The sequence below is a fragment of the Phodopus roborovskii genome, unplaced genomic scaffold (assembly GCF_943737965.1).
Source record: "Phodopus roborovskii unplaced genomic scaffold, PHOROB, whole genome shotgun sequence".
In the NCBI taxonomy this organism is placed as follows: Eukaryota; Metazoa; Chordata; class Mammalia; order Rodentia; family Cricetidae; genus Phodopus; species Phodopus roborovskii.
The window spans coordinates 5,940,226-5,962,401 of record NW_026125397.1 but is presented as its reverse complement, the minus strand read 5'-3'; the positions used below and the strand labels follow the sequence as shown (position 1 = coordinate 5,962,401).

The window sequence follows — 22,176 nt, the reverse complement described above, 5'->3', positions numbered from 1 at the left end:
AACAATAATCAGGCCCCTTGAGTGTTCACTCATGTGGCTGCTTCTCTTGTCCCTACCACTTCGCTTTAAATAAAATTTCCTTACTGCTTTGCAATCTGTGTGGGCTTTTGATCCATTCTAGAATAAGAGAACAAAAATCTGGAAATATCCAGCCTCAGCCCTGATTGCTGGCCCAGAAAAGATCCAAATTCTAGGTACCATTTCTATCGAGGGAGTACTGCTTCTATGCCATCTTTGAAAGAGAAAATATTTATCGGGAGGACATGCATGCGTGGTAGGGGGTGAGGGGTGGGGGGGAGGCGGTGTCAGAAGACAATGCTCAGGAGTCAGTTGTCTCCTTTGACCACGTGAGCCCCTCCTCCTACAAGTGACATCATCAGCCTCGGCTTGCAAGAGCCTTTACCTCGGGAGCCATCTTGTCTGCCCATTCATACCATCCTAAAACTAAAATAATTATAAGTTGAATCACCATGAGTCATGGCCCATCTCTATTTTATTGTGTTAGTTTTCTGTGATGGCTATAACAAATTGCTATAAAGTTTTTAGTAAAAAGAAAGTAGAACAAAAACAAAACAAACCTCACTTCCTAAAGGGCAGAGGTCTAACATGGGCTTCAGCAAACCAGAATTAGTGGGTCAACATGCTTGATTCTAGTCTCAACTTGTGGAAAATGTTTTTTGTTTGTTTGTTTTTTTTTTTTTTTTTCCCCTGATACAGGGTTTCTCTGTGTAGCCTTGGCTGTTCTGGAACTCATTCTGTAGACCAGGTTGACCTCAAACTCACAGAGAGCTGCCTGTCTCTGCCTCCTAAGTGCTGGGATTAAAGGCCGGCACCACTACGGACCAGCAAGGTGTGGAAAATTTTAAGGTGAATTGGTATTGAATTTTACTAGATGGTATTTCTGCATTGTGTTTGAGATGGTGCAGTGGACAAAGGTGATTGATGCTAAGCCCGAATGACTGGAGTTCAATACCCAGGACCACACAATAGCAGGAGAAAACTATCCCCTTGGGCTATCCTCTGTCTTCTACTCAAAAGCCAAAGAATCTGAGCCCACACACATCAACATGCACAATAAATAAATGTAAAATATTTTTAAAGAAAACAAATACCTTATAGGCAGAACAGGATTTAGAGAAATTCATCCTGATTATCTTGACTTTTAGTGAAAGCAAATAATCTATTGATATTTAAAGTTAGTACAGACATGAGTGAGCTTAAGTACATCATTTTATTATCTCTTTTGTATTCCTGCTTCCCAGCACTGGGATTACAAGTGTGCTCCTTCTCAGCTGGCTTCTTCTGTGTGGTCCTCATTCTTATGTGACAGGCACTTTGCGGACTAAGTGATCTCCCTAGCTCATTAGCTTTTTAAAATATTGTTTAGTAGGGACAGGGATTGCCTGGGCACCATAATACCCAGCTTTAAACTTTTTGGTCTACTTAGTGGTAATATTACATCACTTCCTGAGCAACCCTGTAATTTTATACATTGCCCTCATTATAACCTTGCAACTTTATGAGTCATTTTACACACGACTCACCTTCTCTTCCTTTGGGCTTCAGTTGTCCTACGAGTTATGACTACCAAGACATACGGTTCATTATGCAATATTATAGCCTTTACCTTAAAAGACCTCGTTTCCTTCTTTTTTTTCAAAAGAGATTAATATTTTTTTTTTTAATGTGCAATGGTGTTTTCCCTGCGTGTGTGTCTGTGTGAACACTTTGTATCCCCTGGAACTGGAGTTAGAGACAGTTGTGAGCTGCCGTGTGGACGCTGGGAATTGAACCGGAGTTCTCTGGAAGAATACCCAATCAATGGGCGATTTCTCCACTTCCCTGCCCTCCTCCCCCACCCCATTTTTGTAACTAAGAGGGAAAGGAACTTCTTGCGTGCACTCTCATGGTTTCCATTTCCCGTGCTTGTCATTCGGGAACATCTGAGTTTTCTATCCCTTACCGCTTCTCTTCATGGATTTTTTTCCTGTAGCATCTGGTGGTGAATACTTTTTTGTTTTGTTTCTTTCTGGTTGAGTATAGAAATATACATAGAAAGTTGTCTCTTGGCCCTCACAAAATGTGGGTTTATCGTCATTTGTCCCCTTTCATTTCTACAAAGAAATTTATGGAATTTTGTGTATTATCGATCTCTTGTATGTAATGAATCCCTCCCACCTCGGTTCTGCTGCACTTAAAATGCTCTTTTTAGCTTTGGGTTATGCCTAGAGGACGTAAGTACAGGGAGTGTGTTTTTATCATTCTTAGGGAATTTTTTTTTTTCTTCCAGAGACAGGGTTTCTCTGTGTAACAGTCACTCTGCAGACCAGGCTGGCCTTGAGCTCATACACATCAGCCTGCCTCGGCCTCCTCAGTGCTGAAATTAAAGGTGTTCACCACCACTGCCCCGTGGCCACTCCCAATCTTAGTTGGTGCTGAGCAATAGAAAGCAGGACCTCAGGCATGCTGTCTCTGCAAGCATTCTGCATCTGAACAAATTCCTTCCCATACATTTTTGCGGGAAGTTCTGTACAAGGCAAATAAGCACTGTAAGGCACCATCTCACTTACCTCTTCCAGACTTATAGCGCTAGCAGCACTTTTGCTGGAAAATGAATAACCTGTCAGAGGCTAGCCGCAACGTGAGCTGGGGTTTTTAACTCATCTGACCTGAGACCCAAATAGAATATAGTTTGGGTACCTTAGCCCATCTTCTCTACCTAGCTCTAATTTCTTTTTCGATTTCTTACAATTTTTACTTTTTCTTCTTTGGGGGGGGTGCGTAGTTTTTGAGCCAATGTCTCTCCAGGTGGCCCTGGCTGTCTTGGCAATCAGAGGTCCACCTGTCTCTGCTTTTCAAGTGCTGGGATTAAAGGTGTGCACCACTAAGCCTTGCTTCTTTTTTTAACTTTTTTTTTTTTTACTTCAAAAATTATTAAGTCATCTCTGTGTGTGCACATTCATGTATGTGCTATGGCATGGCCGTGTAAGTCAGGAGACAACCTTGGGTGTTGTACTCATTTTCCCCCTTGTTTGAGACAGGGTCATTTTCTTGTTTTCCTGCGTCATATGCCAGGCTGAGTGGCACTGGGGGAATCTTCATTTCTACCACTCATTCCCCACCTCCCCATAAGGGATCACGTACATCTATGCCATGTGTCTGGCTTGTACAGGAGCCCCGAGGGTTTGAACTCACTTTCTCACACTTGCACAGCAAACACTGTATTCCAAGTCCTCTTTGTTTTCTAACATTCTTTGTTTTTTTCAGTCGAAATCAAAGATCCAGCAGGACGTTGGTGGCACACGCCTTTAGTCCCTGCACTCAAGAGGCAGAGGCGGGTGGATCTCTGCCAAACTGGCCTACAGAGCTAGTTCCAGGGCAGCCTCCAAAGCAATACAGAGAAACCCTGTCTCCACAAACAAACAAACAAAAACCAAATCAAAGATCTGTCCTCTTAGTGCATCTATTTTTAATCCCTTTCTTCTTTGTTGAGCTGTGTTCCCTCAAAATTAAAATCTAAAGCTCTTAAGTTCTGCCCCTCAGATGGAATGAGTTTTATTAATAGTTAAGACAAGGTCACCTGGAGCAAGGTGGACCCCTAAACTGACTGGTATTCATACACACACACACACACACACACACACACACACACACACACACACACACACACGTATGAGCTCCCCCTTGTTTAGGTCAGCAGTTTCTGTGGGTTTCTCCAGCCTGTTCTTGACCTCTTTGCTCATCACTCCTCCCCCAACTGGTATTTTTTTCAGAGACAGGGTTTCTCTGTGTGGCTTTGGAGCCTGTCCTGGAACTCACTCAGTAGTCCAGGCTGGCCTCGAACTCACAGAGATCCACCTGCCTCTGCCTCCCAAGTGCTGGGACTAAAGGCATGCACCACTAACAGCCGGCTCTCAACTGGTATTCTTACAAAAAGAAAACCTTTGGACACAAAGATAGACATACACACATGGGAAGAATGTTAACATGAGGAGGACTGGGTCTTTGCTAAGGCAGATAGTCAAGGAACCGGACTAGCAACGGAAGGGGGCATGCAGCTGACTCTCATTCTTGGAAGGGAGCTACAGGATGAGGTAATGCATTTGTGTGTAATTTGTTTTTCCTCTTATACCTGCCCTAGAAAACCACATCTACATTTGGATGATTCCGAAATCTAGATTTCAGTTCCTCTTTTCCTGTCTAATTGCAATATTTTCCATCTATGTCAATTTTTAGCACAGTGAGACAGGAGCAGTCATATTGTGATCAGAAGGGCAACCCTCGAATTCTCAGTGATCCCAGCTGACAGGTATTATGCAAATGCCTAAGGTATTCAGAGCAAATGCCTTGAAGTCCACTGTCATGAAAGATCAGCTTCCTGTCTCTCTGCCCCTGACATTGGGAATAGAAACTTTTCTGTCTTGGTTTCACAAAACAAAAACAAACAACAACAACAACAACAACAACAAAAAAAAAAAAAAAACAAAAAAACAAAAAACCATCATCATCATATCATTATTTTGAGTTTTTGGGACAGGGTCTCAGTAGGTAGCTCAGACTGGATTCAGATTTTGAGTGGTAAAACTCAAGATCCTCCTGCCACAACCTTTGGTGTACTACAGTTTTGGGCCTGCGCCACGATGCGCTCACCTTAATTAATATAGAGAATGAATACTGACACTGTTACTTAGGGCCTCGTTCAAGTTTCGTTTCTGTCGCTGTGATAGACACCTTGACCAAAGCAACTTAGGGGAGAGAGGGCCTGATTTGGCTTACAGTTCTAGGTTTCAGTGATTTCTGAAGGAAGGCAAGGCAGGAACTGAAGCTCAATAGTATAGTTCATAGAACTGAACAGAAGGGAAAGAATGAATGCACTGCCTCACCTAACTCTCTCCTGTCCTATACAGTTCAGGAGCCCTGCCCAGGGAATTGTACTACTCACAGAGGCCTGGGGCTTCCCACATCACCTAACAAGCAAGTCCATCTCACAGAAGCCAACCTAATCTCGGCAATGTTTCAGTTGGAGCTTTCTTTTCATGTGATTCTAAGTTGTGGTATCTTAACATTCAGGACTAAACAACACAGGTCTCTACGGCAAGGGTAAAATCAAGAAGCTAGCATATTAGCTGCAATTTATGAATTTATGCTAAACAAACTTTCTTATCATTATCCATTACTGTTTTCATCAAAGTAATGGTTTTATTCTCATGGCCCTGTTGATGTGCAGGTTCCTTTTGTATGCTTAGAAAAAGCTCTGTTCAGGAAGGTGTGGTGGCACAAGACTCTTATCCCAGCACTCAGGATGAGAGACAGAGGTGGCTCTCTGTAAGTTCAAAGCAAGTTCCATGACAACCTGGACTTAGGCCCTCATAATTTGTTCCTGGTCACCATCTTGGGGATGGTGGGTAGTTGCTCAAATTTCAAGTGTAGCTATCTGCATGTAAAGGGCTGCAGCCCACTGTTTTGTATGCACTCTTCCCAGTTTATATTTGTATATATTTATGTAAATGCTAGAATGTGCCGGGTAAGAACCACTAACCTCTATATAAAATTTTTGCTACCTTTGCTGATATCTGAAATTGAGAGTCTAACTTTAGAGTGTAAAGTAGGAGAATTTATATTTAAAACAAAAAATCTTCATCACAAGTGTGCCCATTAATGACTTCCTTTAGACTGACTATATAACCAGGGTTTAAAGGGGGTAATTCCAATTGCTAAAGGGTTACTGCTGACTGAATGGCATTTATTAGGGTAGAGAGACAACATCAAAAGGTTTGGAGAGAAATCAAGTTTGAACTGGTTTGTACTGTGATGGGAAAGGCACTAAAATTTAGGCACTAAGCTAAAAGCACTATTTTTTTCTTTTTGCTTAGTATAAATGCAAGTCTCATTATTTTCTCCATTTGCATTTTCCATCTTCGCCATTTAGTCTCTTCTGTGAAACTCTTTTTGGGAAAGAAACATAATAGACTTAACAATCACTCTTTTCTTTTTTTTGTCCTGGCCGGTCTGGAAAGCACAGGTACTCACCTGCCTCTACACTCAAGTGCTGAGATTAAAGGCTTGCACCATACGTCTAGTTTGACACGTTAACTTTTAAAAACTTTAAATTAAGGAAATTACTTAAACCTTACTTACTCCATTCTTTTCTGACTATGTAATGTTTCAAAATCACTTCCCAAAGAGTCAAAAGGTTGCACCCTCTTCCTGTACTAACCTGCCCGGAACTTTTTAGTTCAAGCCCCTTTCAATCAAATAAATGCTGCCATAAACCCAAAGTTCTCTACGTTTCCACATCGTCTCCACCCCGCAACACGACGGCATTTTGGTATTTTAATCTTTGGCTAAAATACTATCTTTAAAAATGGAGGCATTTTTAAAATATCGGCGGACTAACGTTTTAAAAGAAAAAGCACAATACTGGGAAAATATGCACCGAGAAACCAGCCACCTATCACATACCTTTTTTTTTTTTTTTTTTTTTTTTTAATTAGAGGCAAGCAGGCAAGCGTAAGGCTTTAAAGGTGAAACTCAAACCTTTATTAGAAAAGCTAAGAAGGAAGTCCATCAGTTTCTGAAATTCCCGAGTGGGGCAGTGACCACTGTGCCCATCCTCGGGGCTGGCCTTTGGAAGCTGATGGCTTGGGGACACCGTCAGGGAGGGACGTAGCCTGTGTCTCCGCTTGGGAAGTACAAGAACTGGCCGCGACCGCTCCCAAATTACAGAGTATCTGTGGACGAGGGCGGGAGGGAACCGGCTGCGGTCAGAACCAGCCGACCCGCCTGCAATTCAGACACCCAGGGCGGCTTACGACCAAGGGACAAAAGCGTGTCCTCGGGTATCCTCACCGGACTGTGACACCAGGAGAAAACTGCAAATGAGACGCGCAAGGACTTTTAAAACGAGCTTTTCAACGCAGCGAAGGCAGGCGCAGGACTCTTGGTCCTTCTCGCATCCCGTAGAAAGAGCTCTGGGGGCCTCCGGAGGCCACGCCCGCGCGTTGGGGGCTGTCTGTGGTGTTGCCTGTTGCGCGTGCCGAAAACTGGAGCCGAGGAAGGCCCGCCGGGTCCTTACCGCGGACGCTCCTGAAGCCGGAAGTAGAAACTCCTCAGGCCCGGCACTGCGAGAGCCACCTCGCTAGTGGGAGGAGACGCACATGCGCAAAGGCGTCCAGAAGGGCGCTTAAATACCGTCCTGCGGCCTCACGCGGTCTTTTCCCCTGCCGCCGCCGGGTTGCGCGGAGGCGGAGGCTCGGGGTGAGTGGGAAGTGAGCGCGGACGCTGAGCGCTCTCTGTCCTGTGCGTTGTAGTTCTAAGTGTCCCCTGGGGTTTAACGAAGGCGTTTTCTCCTGTTTCTGTCTTCCAGTGTGTACAAGATTCGGCCTCACCCGTAACCCACCGCCATGGCCGAGGAAGGGTGAGCTGGGCGTGGGGCTCCTGCGGGCTGCGCGGGTCTGGGTTTCCATGCGAAGCCGCTGGGCTGCTAAGCGTCTGCCGGGGGTTCTAACGCCATTCGCCCTGCTTTTCAGCATTGCTGCTGGAGGTGTAATGGACGTGAATACTGCACTTCAGGAGGTGCTCAAGACCGCCCTCATCCACGATGGCCTCGCACGTGGCATACGCGAAGCTGCCAAAGCCTTAGACAAGTACGTGTCTCAGTCTCAATACTGTGGGTTCTTGCAGCCGGAACAAAAACTGCAGCCGAGGCAAGCAAGCGTGAAGGTCATGCTGTTAGCACAAAAGTTCTGAGTGGCATCCGTTCGACAGGAAACCTAGGAAAAGGTATCAACTCAGATCTCTCTAGCCCACTTAGGATGCGTGGGTTGATGTGCGGACTGGGGATGAGCAGCAGTTGGCGTTTGTGGAACTACAGAGTTTGAGTGATGACTTTGATTGTCGGATACCCCTTCACCCCTTTCATGGGTGAGAAAAAACAGTCTGACAAACCTGTAGTTTAATGGGGGTAATGAGTTAAGGGGCAGAAAATGAGGTTAGCCACTTGCGAGTTAAGCCTGTTTGTAGCGTCTGCGTAAATCAGGGATCTGTTGGAGCACGTGGGAATACTCAGTCATTAAGCTTATGCATGCTGTTTTGTGGGAAGGGTGGTTTTTAACTTGGTATAAATAACAAGTGTACATCACAGGTACCGTTGTAGCATACTGCCTTTGATTTTTTTTTTTGGAAACATTTAGAAGGGTAACAACATGCCACCATGAAGAGGTTGTGGTTTCCTTATGCAATAAATAAGTTGCTAAGAATTACTGATATCTGAGGGATAGATAACTAAAAAAAGCGGGTCAATGTTTGTACAATTGGTTGAAAATAAACTCCAGTAGTTACTGGCCGTAAGCAGTTTGGTACACGTACATGCTTAGTGAAGATGCCTTGACTCCAAACTTATGCCATGAGTGTGGTTTCACCATTGGATTTTGCGTTCTAGGCGCCAAGCCCATCTCTGTGTGCTTGCATCCAATTGTGATGAGCCCATGTATGTCAAGTTGGTGGAGGCCCTTTGTGCTGAGCACCAGATCAACCTAATTAAGGTAAGTAACCTTTTCTTTTGCACATCCTGAGCAATAGTAGTATCAGTAGTCTTGACACTACTTTGAGCAAAAGATGACAGTCGGTGAGCTGTACATGATGACAACTGGCTCCCTCTACTGAACAGCCATGAGGAAAATGCCATGTCACCCTTCTGACACAGCCACCTTTGAGACTTGATTTCTCGTTTTCAGTAGCTGTATCCCCTGCTAATAATGGCTTTTGTTTTTGTGTAGGTTGATGACAACAAGAAGCTAGGGGAATGGGTTGGCCTCTGTAAAATTGATCGAGAGGGGAAGCCGCGGAAAGTGGTTGGCTGTAGTTGTGTAGTGGTTAAGGTAGGTCTGTCTTACTTTTTTGAGGTGTTTAATGGGAGGAAAAAGTCTTAGCAGAATAGCATTCTGTTCTTAAATGTAAACCATACTTTGAGCCAGCTGATTAATCTGCTTATCTCTGTGCTTCTGCAGAGATTTTAGGAAAGGCTGGCAAAAGTGATGCCATGTTACGAGCCTTAAGGACAACTGAAGTCTTTAAGGTCCCTGAAAATGGCTACAGTAATTGCTGGGAAGCACTTAAACTGACAGTTATAGTTACAGAATTTAATATAATAAGTAATTTGCTTCTAATTTTTTTTAAGGACTATGGCAAAGAATCTCAGGCCAAGGATGTCATCGAAGAATACTTCAAGTGCAAGAAATGAATAAATAAAAATTTTGGCTCATTTTTTCTCGTTTGTTTGCTGCTATAAAATAAGGTCCCTGTTTGTGCAGATGGTTGCTAGCAAATTAGAAGCATGCTTTAAAAATTACTTACTTGGTCTTGGTTTGATAATGACTATTACTGGGATTGGGAAGTATATAAACCTAAAATTAATGCTGCTATGGTGCTTGATGTCCAAGGCATTGGAGTTTTATCAGTGTGGAGGTCTCATACAGGGTCGGTGACCTGGGAAGTTTTGGAGCAGGACTATATTGAGTTACTTCAGTGAGAGCAGACACAGGTTCCCAGCCTAAAGCTTGTAGAATTTACTGTCTTCAAAGATTGAAGATCGTATATGACATGAAAGGGATCAAATTGAGAGAGCATGGGGAAGGGGTTAAAGGAGTATTTTTGGGTTAAAGAGTTTAGACTGGGGGCATAAGGACCCCTGAGGCTAAAAGTAAACATGGTTTACATCCTTATGTGTTGAAGTTAATTACCCTTTTCTAGTGTCCCTTGAAGTTGAATTGCAACTGCTTAGTGCTAAAGAATTCTTGAACTGCATTATTTGTATGAGACTTAATTGGTATTAAGTATTTGATAGTACAAGCTTGCTTCCATACAAAGTGCCTTGGAAGGCTTTTAATGTAAAAAATTTAAAATTGACAGCATGCTGTCAGCTGTGAGACTTGTCCATGTAAGAAAGGATGGGTAAACAGTACTAATGAATTAGAAGATCAGGAAACCCAGCTGTAGGGTAGAGGAAACACTTAAATCCTGCCAGTAATCCCAGTATTCAGGAGGTAGAGGCAGCTGGTTCTCAATTCTGAGACTAGCCTGATCTACAGAGCTAGTTGCAGGACAGGCAGAGCTGATGCAGAAATCCTGCCCCAAAAGTCTTGAAGTAAAAAGCTTGGGCATATATGAATGAGTGCTCGCCTTCCACAAAAGGCCTTGTGGTCCAGCATGGGCACAGATAAGTAATAGGATGTTTTAGTTCCCATAATACTAGCTTCAGTTGTGATTTTTAGTAGTCTTCTGGATCTAAACAGGTTTTTTTTTTTTTGAGACAGTTTATTTGGGAGCCTGTCTTGGTACCAGCTCTGTAGATGAGGCTGGCCTCGAACTCACAGAAATGCCTGCTTCTGCCTCCAAAGTGCTGGGATTAAAGGCTCAGGTTAAATTAATGTTTGCTAATTATAATAGAATTTTTGTTACAAAAGTTATCTGTGGTGTAATTGCATTGTCTATGATGTAACATGTTATCTTTAGAGAGGGCAATGATGTACCTGGCCTGAAACTCGTGGAGATTGACCTCAAAAACAGCTCTAGTGTCGGCCTCCTGTGTGCTAGCATTAAAAGGCATGTGTCACTGTGTTTTAAACATTGGTGGGGCTTGTTTGTGTGTCCCTGGCTGTCACAGAACTTTGTAGACCAGGCTGCCTTCAACTAAGACCCACCTGCTTCTGCCTCCTGAATATTGGAATTAAAAGTGTGCCCCACCTAAACACTTGGTTTTCAGAGGTGGAAGCAATTTGGCTTTCCCCACAAAAATGCAGTGTTTCCCTCATCCCAAGTCATAAGAAAGTGCTTCCCTCCAGGCATACCTTTCTGGCCAGTTACTAAGTCTTGCTGAACCTGGAACTAGGCTGGTGACCCATAGTCACCAATGATCGATCCTCTTGTCTCCAACTCACAGGTGTGCAGGCAGTCACCTTAAGTGGGTACTGAGGGTTTGAATTCAAGTTCTCATGCTTGCACATTGAGCACTCAACTATTTGACCAGCACTGTCTTTGTCCTAAAGAAGCAAGTGGATGAAGGACTTGGTCTAGGGCTTACAACTTGAATATTTTAGCATTTGTTTCAGAACACACACTGGTTCAGGAAGTCTTGAAGATGAGCATTATTTTTGACATGTGTTTGGGTAGACCGAAGCAGGGTTACTGTAATTGTGTATATTTGGGGGTCACTGAGGAGCAAGTGTAGGGCCTCACATTGCTAGGTATGATGGTTAGGGTTCCAAATAGAATCTAGGCTTGCTTGGGTGATGGAACTACCTGTGGGATAATGGTTACATTTATTGAGTTGGAAAGACCTGCCCACTGTGGGTGGTGCCATTCAATGGGATTCCGGGCTATATAGAGAAAGGGAGTCAAGTAATTGACTTTTCAACTATGAGATGTGGCCAGCTGCTTCAAACTCCGGCTTCCAACTCCTGCCTCAATGGCATCAAAATGTACCTTTGAACTGTGGGCCAGAATCCACATCTCTTAAATTGTTTTTGTCAGGATTTTATCATGGCAACAGGAAAAGAAGCTAAGACAGTAAGCAGGTACTCCACTACCCAACTGCATCCCCAGTCTCACTACAGCTAGACCATGGAAACTGCAACATATTCCTGGAGGAAAAGGAATATGGAATATATGTTTTATCTAGGATTCCCCCCTCCTTTTACTACTATTATATTCCTGTTTTGTATGTTACGTGAGTTTACAAAAGGTGCCAGAGAAGTCTGGCTTATAGAAATGGTGAAGGGGTGTGCTTGGAGATCTCTCCACATAGCTAACCCCGCAAGCATCAGTTCTCTTACACAGTCTCTGGTGCCTACAGCAGTGTTTAAGATGGTAGGCACTTAGGTATTTTGTCGTTAATTAGATGCATATATCAGGCTTGTTAATTTATTTACGGCCTTTATTCTAAGGCTGAATTGCTCAGTTGTTTTACAACCCTTTATTTCCTCATGTCCCTTTTCTCTGGCAGCAAAAGTCAATTTCAGTTTGGCCTCTGTCAGGTTAGTATGGTGTCGAGCTGTCTCAATTTTTCTTCTTTCCAACTCCACTCTAGGGAGCAAGGCAGAGAAACGTATCCTATCGCAATATGGGATACATGGCTCTAGGAGTCTGAAAAAATAATTTTAAAAGCTATTTTGAGACCTGGGAATAGTAAAACACATGTGAATTCAGGGAAACTATTTTTACACTGCAATAATTTCTTTTTGAAGCCTATTTATTGAGACATATTCCAACAGCACAGTATTGGGCAAGTGATAGGAATTAAACATTACACAAATGTAGTACTTGTCTTTATTTTCCATCTCAGCTCAACCACCCCTCACTAAAATTTACAAATCAACATAAAAAACCCTGTTTATACCTGGTTGACTTGTTACAGAAATCCTGAGTAAAAGGCCTGTGGTATTTCACATTGCTGTCACCAGGTTAAAGGAGCAAAATGTGTGTAAAAATAAATAACTGAGATCCATAGGGGGAAATAAACTGTTAATATACAGAATGGCACAAGGTAAAGACCCTGTCTTCCCTCCTAGACTTGATGCTGGGTAAACTTGGGAATCCAGGGCGGATGTCTTGCGGGATGGGTGCATGTTGTGGCTGGCTGGGAGGTAGGTGTTGCAGTCATGTTACTGTTTTACAGAGGAATGCACTTTAAGAGATCAATGATTTTGGCCAGATGGTAGTGGCACATGCCTTTAGTCCCAGCAGTTGGGAGCCAGAGGCAGGCAGATCTCTGAGTTTGAGGCCAGACTGGTCTACAGAGTGAGTGCCAGGATACGCTCCAAAGCTACAGAGAAACCCTGTCTTAACACCCCCCCCCAAAGAAAAAAATGATTTTTAAGACCTCTTTCAAATGGCTGTAGTTTGAAATAAAATCAGGTAAAATATTTTAAATTTTGTCGTATAGAAACTTAAACTGAGTTGCATAGGGTTTTGGTATGTGTGTGTGTGTTTGTTTGCAACATTCTAAATTTTAGATTGACTTATGTGTATGAGTATCTTGCCTGTGTGTATGTTTGTACATTATATGCATGCTTGGAGCTCTTCCAGTCCAGAAGAAGCCATGGAGTCCCCTAGAACTGTAGTTACAGATGGTTGTGAGTTGCCATGTGGATACTACTAATATATGGGTCCCTTGTAAGAGCTCTTAACCACTGGGCAATCTCCCCAGCCTTGTAATTTTTTAGATAATACAGTTAAATTAAAAAGTTAACATTAAAAATAGTAAGAAAAAGGCAAGCAAGGGAAAAAGGAATGTTATTATAAAGATTTTCTCTCATTACTGATTATTGTCTTCCTTACTGGAAGAACAAGCTGACAGGTAAGTATACTGAATATCACCAGATGATTTGTTTGCATGGCGTTGAGTAGAAACCCAGTGGGCAGCAAAATAAAATTCCTGCTATGTGAATGAATCCCTGCTGTAAGGCTTGAAGATGTGGCCATAGGAGCTGGAGCTGAGAAGGAAACATACTGACTGTACTCACTGGACTGAACTACACTTGGCCTGTAGATGAAAACCGCATTAAATCTCAAGCATCCATGACCAAAACTTAGTTAAAAATAAGTTTGAAAAGCAAGCTTGGTTGAGAAATGCTAATATTTATGTAAGGAAAGCAGAATTATACATATTTATAACACAAATTTGAAAAAATATGAATTGCTTTCTGTGAGCAATGAAGACCCTTGCTTTATATTAATAGTATTAGAGGCAGTTTTACAGTTTTTCACACTCAGGAATCAGGACACGTGTGACAATTTAGCACAGACAGATTTATTTATTTATGTATTTATGTATTTATTTATTTATGTGAGACAGGGTTTCTCTGTGTAACAGCCCTACCTGTCCTGGAACTAGTTCTGTGGACTAGGTTGGCCCTGGACTCAGTGATCCTTCTGTTTCTGCTTCCTGAGTGCTGGGATTCAGAAACAGTTTTAAAGCCCAGACACAAGACTCTTCCCTTTTCCTCACTGAGGAATCAATGGGAAGAGAAAGTCTTACATGCTTACATGCCATCGAGACCTATCTCTCCCTCTGTTACATTTGTCCTGGTTTACAGGACAAATGCCTATATTTTGTTGTTTTTGCCCTCCCACCTCTGCAGACAGGGTTTCTCTGTAGCTTTGGAGGCTGTCCTGGCCTCACTGTAGACCAGGCTGGCCTCAAACTCCGAGACTCACCTGTCTCTGCCTTCTGAGTGCTAGTATTGAAGACACTGGCAACCTACATGTTTTGCATCTTGTTTATTTTAGGCTTATCAGCTAATGACCTTGCAGGCAAGCTAACTCAGGACCACAACAGGAAACTTGCTGGGCTCTTATTAGGGGAGCAATACAGGTGAATTAACAGGATCCAGGGCCTTCAGGAAATAGAAGAGAGTCTGTTCAGAAGAGTAATTTGAATGAAACCTGTAGTGTTTTGCCCTGCCTATAAGGCATAGACTGAGCTGGAGATCAGAGGCATGGCATTGTTGGTGGATGTTAACAAGGAATGTTAACATTGTGTTACAAGGACCTATGAGTGGCCGGGGGAAGTAGCTCAGTTGGTAAGTTGCTTGCTATGCTAGCATGCGGAGCTTGAGTTAGATCTCGATGAATCCACGTAAGAGGACAACATAGGATATTCCTATAATTTCAGCATTGGGGAAGCAGAGACAGGTCAATCCCTGGGGCTGTCTATGCTTAGTCTAGCCTAGTCAGTGAGTTCAGGCCAAATGAGAGACCCTGTCCCAAAAATCAATGTGGCAACACCCAAGGATGTTCCCTCAGGATGATCTCTGGCCTCCATGCGTCATCCTACACACATATACATATAAGTCACAAACAATAACACACAAGAATCACTGAAGACCTCACTCATCCGAAGTAGCCTAGGAGGTACAATGTAGAATTTGCCAATACTTTACCCACTAGGGCCAAGGCTGTTTATGGGGTGTTCTTCCAGTAACTGTGATGTCCCCATGTGTGCCAAGTTGGTGGAGGCACTACGTCAAATTAAAGTTGACAACTAAAGAAACTGCTTGAGAAAGGAAACCGTGTAAAGTGGTTGGTTATAGTGTAGTAATTAAGGACCATGGCAAAGACTTTGCCTTGTTATTTAACTAAATCAGTTCCATTTTTCATTAGGCATTATAAATAACCTTTTTAGCTAGTTTTTTGAGGTATGATTTCTCAGTGTAGCCCTGGCTGTCCTGGAACTCATTCTGTAGAGCAGGTTGGCCTTGAACTCTGCCTCCCTAGTGATGGTATTAAAGCATGCACCCATACATCCATCCCATTATAGATTGCTTTAAGTGTGGAGTGTAGTAGGTAGTGGACTCTGATGTTTTAAAATATATTGTTTACTTAGGTATTCATTTTTTTGTGATATCAATAGAATGTTCCTAACAATAAATGCGTTTAGACCAACTTCAAAATTTCTCATGTCTGTATTTTATAAATAGTGCATGTGTGTATGTGTACATTCAAATGCACATACCTTCAGGGGCCAGAAGGGGGTGTTTGGATTGCCCTGGAAATGGAATTGCAGGCAGTTGTGGGTGCTGGGAACTGAACTGGGGTTCCCTGGAAGAGCAGTGTTCTCTCTCTCTCTCTCTCTCTCTCTCTCTCTCTCTCTCTCTCTCTCTCTCTCTCTCTCTCTCCAGTGTGCTCTCTTAAGTGGTGAGCTGTCTCTGCAGTCTCAGATTCTACCAATCTTATCATTTCCCTGTTCAAAAGTCCAGTCATTCTGGGAATGTATCTCAACTGGTAGAGTGCCTGCCTTTCTCTGCCTCCAGTTCACAGCACCACATAAAAAAGAGACACTGTGGCACTTAGGAAGTGGAGGCAGGAAGATCAGAAGTTCAAGGTTATTCTTGGCTATATAGCAAGTTTGAGGCAGCATGGGATACAGGAGACCCACTTTCAAAACAGAAAAATTCTGTTCTAAGATTCAAGACTATTGTTTTTGCTTTTTCCAGGCAGGGTTTCCTGTGTAACAACCCTAGTTGTCCTGGAACCACTCTGTAGACCAGGTCGGCCTTGAACTCAGAAATCTGCTTGCCTCTGCCTCCCAAATGTTGGGAATCAGGCATGAGCCAACACTGCCTGACTCAAGACAATTTTTATCTTGTTTTGAGATAATGTATCACTATGTAGTGAAGTAGATAACTGGTGCATGGCACAAGATTCATGGGACTGGCTCAAATATAGATTAATATGGTTTTATTTGGGGAGAAATCACTTACACACAATGCAGATGGCCACGCCAAGTCCCTGTGCCAAGGATCCACACCAGCTCCCTCTGTGGCCTGATCGGGAGCAAGAGAGAGAACTGGGATTGGGACTCCAGACCTAGCCTCCCACAGGTCACGTCCACACCTGTGCCCATGCCCCAATAGGCGTAGTCAGTGCAATAGGTGCCTGCAGGCCGGGTGAATGTCTCACTACATAGGTAGCCTTGGCTAACCTGGAACTCACTATATAGAGCAGGCTTCCAACTCATAGGGATCTGCCTTGCTCCTGCACTGTGTGCTTGGGTTAAAAGTTGTGCCACCATGCTCCACTCAAGACAATCTTTTTAACTGTGAGCCCCTGTAAAATCAAGAGTTACCCTTAGCAGCACACAATAGCACAGAGTAAGCATCTCCAGTACAAAAGTAAGCAGCAGGAGGAAGTCCAGTAGAGAATGGGACCATCACCCAGCAGGCAGACATTAAACTCTGTAACTGTTTTGAGCATCCAAGTTTCGTGGTGGCATCATTTGGGCATTCTGTAGCCCACACCTCCACACACACACACACACACACACACACACACACACACACACACACACACCCTTGTTTCTCCCGCAAACACATCTTAACGTGTACAAATCAACGTCTATATTTCTCACATCCATTATCCCACGGTTGGTACCCATTTGTGTGTGTGTGTGTGTGTGTGTGTGTGTGTGTGTGTGTGTTAGTTACCTTCACTGTGATGACATATCTGACAGACACAACTTAAGGGAAGAGATTTATTTTGGCTCACAGTTTTTTGTTTTTGTTTTTTTTTTTTTGGTTTTTTTCGAGACAGGGTTTCTCTGTATTGCTTTGGAGCCTGTCCTGGAACTTGCTTAGTAGACCAGGCTGGCCTTGAACTCACTGAGATCCGCCTGCCTCTGCCTCCCAAGTGCTGGGACTAAAGGCGTGTGCCACCAATGTCTGGACGACCTTAGGACTTTTGAAGTGCAAGAAATGTAGGATATCTTGTGAGGAAAGTGAATAAAGTTGGCTCAAACAAGAAGCCACACATGCAGCAGGGAACAGGGACATATGGGTAGGATTGCTGAAGCTTGTGAGTGCCTGAGATGCTACCACCGAAAGCCCTGAATGCTAGGCACCAACCTACAGAGTCTGATATATGTCCTGCTGTGTTTAGATAAAGATTAAAAACATCTCTAGAATAGCTGCAGCTTAAAAACATCACATGTAAAACAAAATCATTACAGCATTGTATTGATTTAGACTCAATAACTGAAAAGTCTAAGTAATTCTTTTTGAGAATAATGTTGTTGCATTCTATGGAGTGAACAGAAGATGGCAGCATGGCCTTAGCAGTTAAAAAGTTTCAATCCTGAAAAGGGATGGGGGCTGTCTGGCAGTCACAGTGTGCACAGAGCACAGGAACGCTGTTTCCTGTGTAGGAGATGTAGGGAGAAAACATGTAGTAAATCTGTTCAAGGCCTCTGAGGGCTGCACACTTTAACCTATGTTTTCCAGGGTAAGGGGACCTTCCCTGTAAAAATGAAATGGGTCAGATGTTGGGGTTTATGGGATTTAGAAAGCTGGGCAACAAAGAACTTGGTTGTACAGCTGTGGGCATTTAATCTGTATTTTTGTGGACTGGTAATTTTCTGAAAATAATAGATGTTTGTCTTCATATCTTCTCAAACTTTAAGGAGATATCGGTGATGAGTAAGGACTTGGATCGCAGGTAAGTAGACATGCAAATATAGCATGGAGAATTAATGCACATTTGTTTCAGTGGTTCATGCCAGAGAACGGCAATGGGTTAGAGAGTCACTGGCCTCAAGGCCCCAGATCATTTCAGCATCGTATTTTGTACCTCCCTTTGTATAGTAAACACGAATTCCTACATCCACACTCAACTTTTAATGTGTAAATAAGTACATATGTGTTATGTATAGAGAACTTGTAACCTTTCTTAGTTTATGTCATTAAGTTTAACCAGTTGTTTGGGAGAGTTTCTGAAAAATAAAATTTATTGACTGAGAAAGAGAAGAAATAAAGGTCCCTCAAAATTTTTTATCGATAACTGTGTTAAAGAAGAGACAAGTCTGAATTAACTTTGAAAGTCACCTTTGATAGTTTACATAAGAAACCCAAAAAAACTCTACCAGGGAACTCCTACAGATGATAAACACCTTCAGCAAATTAGTAGGTTACAAGATAAACTCAAAAAAACAAACAAACAAAATACCAGTAGCCCTACTTTATACAGATGACAAAGGGGCTGAGAAAGAAATCAGAGAAACATTCTTTCCAAACAAGTGAAAGACCTATATAGCAAGAACTTTGTGTCTTTAAAGAAAGAAATTAAAGAAGATACCACAAAATGGAAAGATCTCCCATGCTCTTGGATAGGTAGGATAAACTTAGTAAAGATGGCAATCTTGCCAAAAGCAATCTATAGGTTCAATGCAATCCCCATCAAAATCCCAGCACAATTCTTCACTGACTTTGAAAGGATACTACTCAACTTTATATGAAAAACAAAAGACCCAGGATAGCCAAAACAACCCTGTACAATAAAGGAACTTCAGGAGGCATCACTATCCCCAACTTTAAGCTCTACTACAGAGCTATAGTTCTGAAATCAGCTTGGTATTGGCACAAAAATAGACAGGTAGACCAATGGAATTGAATAGAAAATACTGATATTAACCCACACACACCTACAAACACCTGATTTTTGACTAAACAGCTAAAAGTATACAATGGAAGGAGGAAAGCATCTTCAACAAATGGTGCTGGCACAACTGGATGATGGTGTGTAGAAGACTGCAGATAGACACATGTCTGTTGCCGCGCACAAAACTCAAGTCCAAATGGATCAAAGACCTCAACATAAATCCAGCCACATTGAACCTCTTAGAAGAGAAAGTGGGAGGTACCCTTGAACAAATTGGTAGAGGAGACCGTTTCCTGAATATAACTCCAATAGCACAGACACTGAGATCGACAATTAATAAATGGGACCTCCTCAAACTGAGAAGCTTCTGTAAGACAAAGGACACAGTGGACAAGACCAAACGGTAGCCCATTGACTGGGAAAAGGTCTTCACCAACCCTACATCTGACAGAGGGCTGATCTCCAAAATATACAAAGAACTCAAGAAACTAAGTCAACAAAACACCAAATAACCCTATTAAAAACGGGTACAGAACTGAAGAGAGAATTCTCAGTAGAGGAAATCAAAAAGGCTGAAAGACACTTAAGAAAATGCTCCACATCCTTAGCTATCAGGGAAATGCAAACCAAAACAACTTTGAGATACCATCTTACTCCTGCCAGAATGGCTAAAATTAGAAACACCAATGACAACTTATGCTGGATAGGATGTGGAGAAAAGGGAACACTCCTCCACTGCTGGTGGGAGTGCAAACTCGTACAGTCACCTTGGAAATCAGTATGGCGGTTTCTTAGGAAAATGGGAATCAGTCTACCACAGGACCCGGCAATCCCCCTCTTAGGCATATACCCAAATGATCCACATTCATGCAACAAAGACATCTGCTCAACTATGTTCATTGCAGCATTAATCGTTATAGCAAGAAACTGGAAGCAACCTAGATGTCCCTCAACTGAAGAATGGATAAAGAAGATGTGGCACATTTACACAGTGGAATACTACTCAGCAGAAATAAACAATGGGATCTTGAAATTCACCGGCAAATGAATGGAACTTGAAGAAACCATCCTGAGTGAGGTAACCCAGTCACAAAAAAGAGGAACATGGTATGTACTTGTTCATATATGAATTTTAGACATAGAGTGAAATATCCGCAGCCTATAATTTACACTGCCAGAGAAACTAGGATAGAAGGAAGGTTCTAAGAGATTCATATGAGGTCCCTCACAGAAGGGGAAAGGAATAAGATCTCCTGAACATATTGGGAGTGGAGGGGCAGTGAGTGGAGAGGGAGCTAGGAGAAAGAGAAGGGGAGGAGAGGAGAGCATGTGGGACTAGGAAAATTGAGTCAGGGAAGGAATAGATGAGAGAGAGAGAGAGAGAGAGAGAGAGAGAGAGAGAGAGAGAGAGAGAGAGAGAGAGAGAGAGAGAGAGAGAGGAGATAGCCATTATAGGTTTGAAACAGTGGAGAGGCTACCTTAAATGCTCTTCCCTGACAACGAGATTGATGACTAACTTATCTGCCATCATAGAGCCCTCATCTGGTAGCTGATAGAAATAGAAGCAGACACCCACAGCTAAACACTGAGCCTAACTCCAGGAATCCAGATGCAGAGAGGGAGGAGTCATAAGAAAATGGGGTCAAGACCAGGCTACAGAAACCCACAGAGACAGACTGATAGCTGGAAAACCAGCATTGGACTGACTCAGACCCCCTGAACATGGGTCTCAGTTAGAAGGCCTGGGCAGTCTAAGGGACCTCAGACAGTGGAACCAGGATGTATCCCTGGTGCACAAAGGGACTCTGAGAGCATATTCCCCATGGAGGGATACTGCCTTAACCTAGAGACAGGAGGGAGGGCCTAGTCCCTACTCCAAATGACTTGACAGATTTTGTTGACCCCTCCTGGAAGGCATCACCCTCCTTGTACAGTGGGAGGGGTAATGGGGTGGGAAGGAGGTCAGGGGGCAAGGGAGGGAGGGGGAGGAGGGAGTGAGAGGGAACTGGGATCGATTTGTAAAATAGGAAAAAAAAAGTCACCTTTGACATCATTTTAAAACTCTTGGCCTTGGGAGAGATTTCATAGTTAGTGATGCTTGCCACCATCTGAAGACCCGAGTTTCATTCCTGGAAATAACATAGGAGAAGAAGAAATCCACTTCTGCAAGTGCCTTCTCCCCAAAACAAAAGAAAACAAAACAAAAAACCAAACACATAAACAAACTGAAAAAGTCTGTTCTTAGAAGACTGCCTTGCATATGCTAGGCAAGTCCTTTACCACCAAGTTACATCCCGAGCTAGAAATCTTGTTTCAATGATGTCTCCAAATTTTACCTTTCAAAGATGGATTTATATTACTCATTTAAATTAACATTTGAACTTTAATTTCCTCATGTCTACTTATAAGTTGATCTGGGCAACGATTGCTTTTTAAAATTTTGAGACAGCAACCTTTATAATTACATGCATTTGACTGTGTGTACTAAACAGAACACTTTATTAATATGCTAACTCATTTTTCCATTGAAAGCAGAAGCTATCACATACATAAATACAGCTTTTATGGGTTCACTAGAGTCCTAAAGGTGAGCTTGAAATGCAGTCTACTACTTGGTGGCTTATATCACTGTCAGGGTTAATATATGAGAAATAATGAGTTGAGTGTGAGCTTGAATGAATGAAAACCATGGATGTTTAATAATGCAGTCAGATTTTTTTTCTGAGCTCCATAAATAGTGTAGGGGCATATACGATCCTAAAACCTATTACTCTGCTGCTCTTTTTATATATGCCAGGCCCCCCAGCAGCCAATTGTGACAAGGGCACTGAACAGTTTTCAGGTCTTTCGAGGTAATGAGGACTTTAAATTGGATAATTGCATAAGAGATTGTTGGTGCATCTGTAGAGCTCATCACTGGGCTTCAGGCCGATGAATAGAAGCTTCTTACACTGTCCATATCAACCCATTTGAAAAGTGGTAATTTGGGGAGGGAAATAAAATTGCATTGAAATATCAATGTGTTGTATGTCTGTCTTTCCCTTTGTCTGTTTGTCTAGCTGCTTTTCAGCACACTTGGCTTTACAGTCAAAGGGGGCTTAGATAGGAATCCCACTCCTACCATTTTAAAGTTGTGTGACAGCAGAGAGGTCATTTAGTTCTAAGGAACCCCAGTGGTTTTTATCTAAGATGAGAGTGATAATTAGTTGTCTTACAGTGTTCTGTGAGAGTTACCTGGGATGATGATAT

The 22,176-nt window shown here is 42.7% G+C and overlaps 1 protein-coding gene and 3 non-coding genes across 4 annotated transcripts; all 4 read left to right on the top strand.

Annotated features, from left to right (window-relative positions):
• Positions 1 to 7,238: 7,238 nt before the first annotated feature.
• On the top strand, positions 7,239 to 9,264 carry Rps12 (ribosomal protein S12). The gene is made up of 6 exons (XM_051175393.1): positions 7,239 to 7,257; positions 7,367 to 7,417; positions 7,530 to 7,646; positions 8,441 to 8,543; positions 8,778 to 8,879; positions 9,179 to 9,264. Exons 2-6 carry the CDS (start codon positions 7,404 to 7,406, stop codon positions 9,239 to 9,241), a joined length of 399 nt encoding a protein of 132 aa, XP_051031350.1. The 5' UTR covers positions 7,239 to 7,257; positions 7,367 to 7,403; the 3' UTR covers positions 9,242 to 9,264.
• Positions 7,875 to 7,947, top strand: LOC127215244 (small nucleolar RNA SNORD101). Its single transcript, XR_007833930.1, has one exon. It is a non-coding gene; the product is annotated as a small nucleolar RNA SNORD101 (small nucleolar RNA).
• LOC127215246 (small nucleolar RNA SNORD100) lies at positions 8,631 to 8,705 on the top strand. Its single transcript, XR_007833932.1, has one exon. It is a non-coding gene; the product is annotated as a small nucleolar RNA SNORD100 (small nucleolar RNA).
• LOC127215245 (small nucleolar RNA SNORA33) lies at positions 8,969 to 9,098 on the top strand. The gene has a single exon (XR_007833931.1). It is a non-coding gene; the product is annotated as a small nucleolar RNA SNORA33 (small nucleolar RNA).
• Positions 9,265 to 22,176: the final 12,912 nt, after the last annotated feature.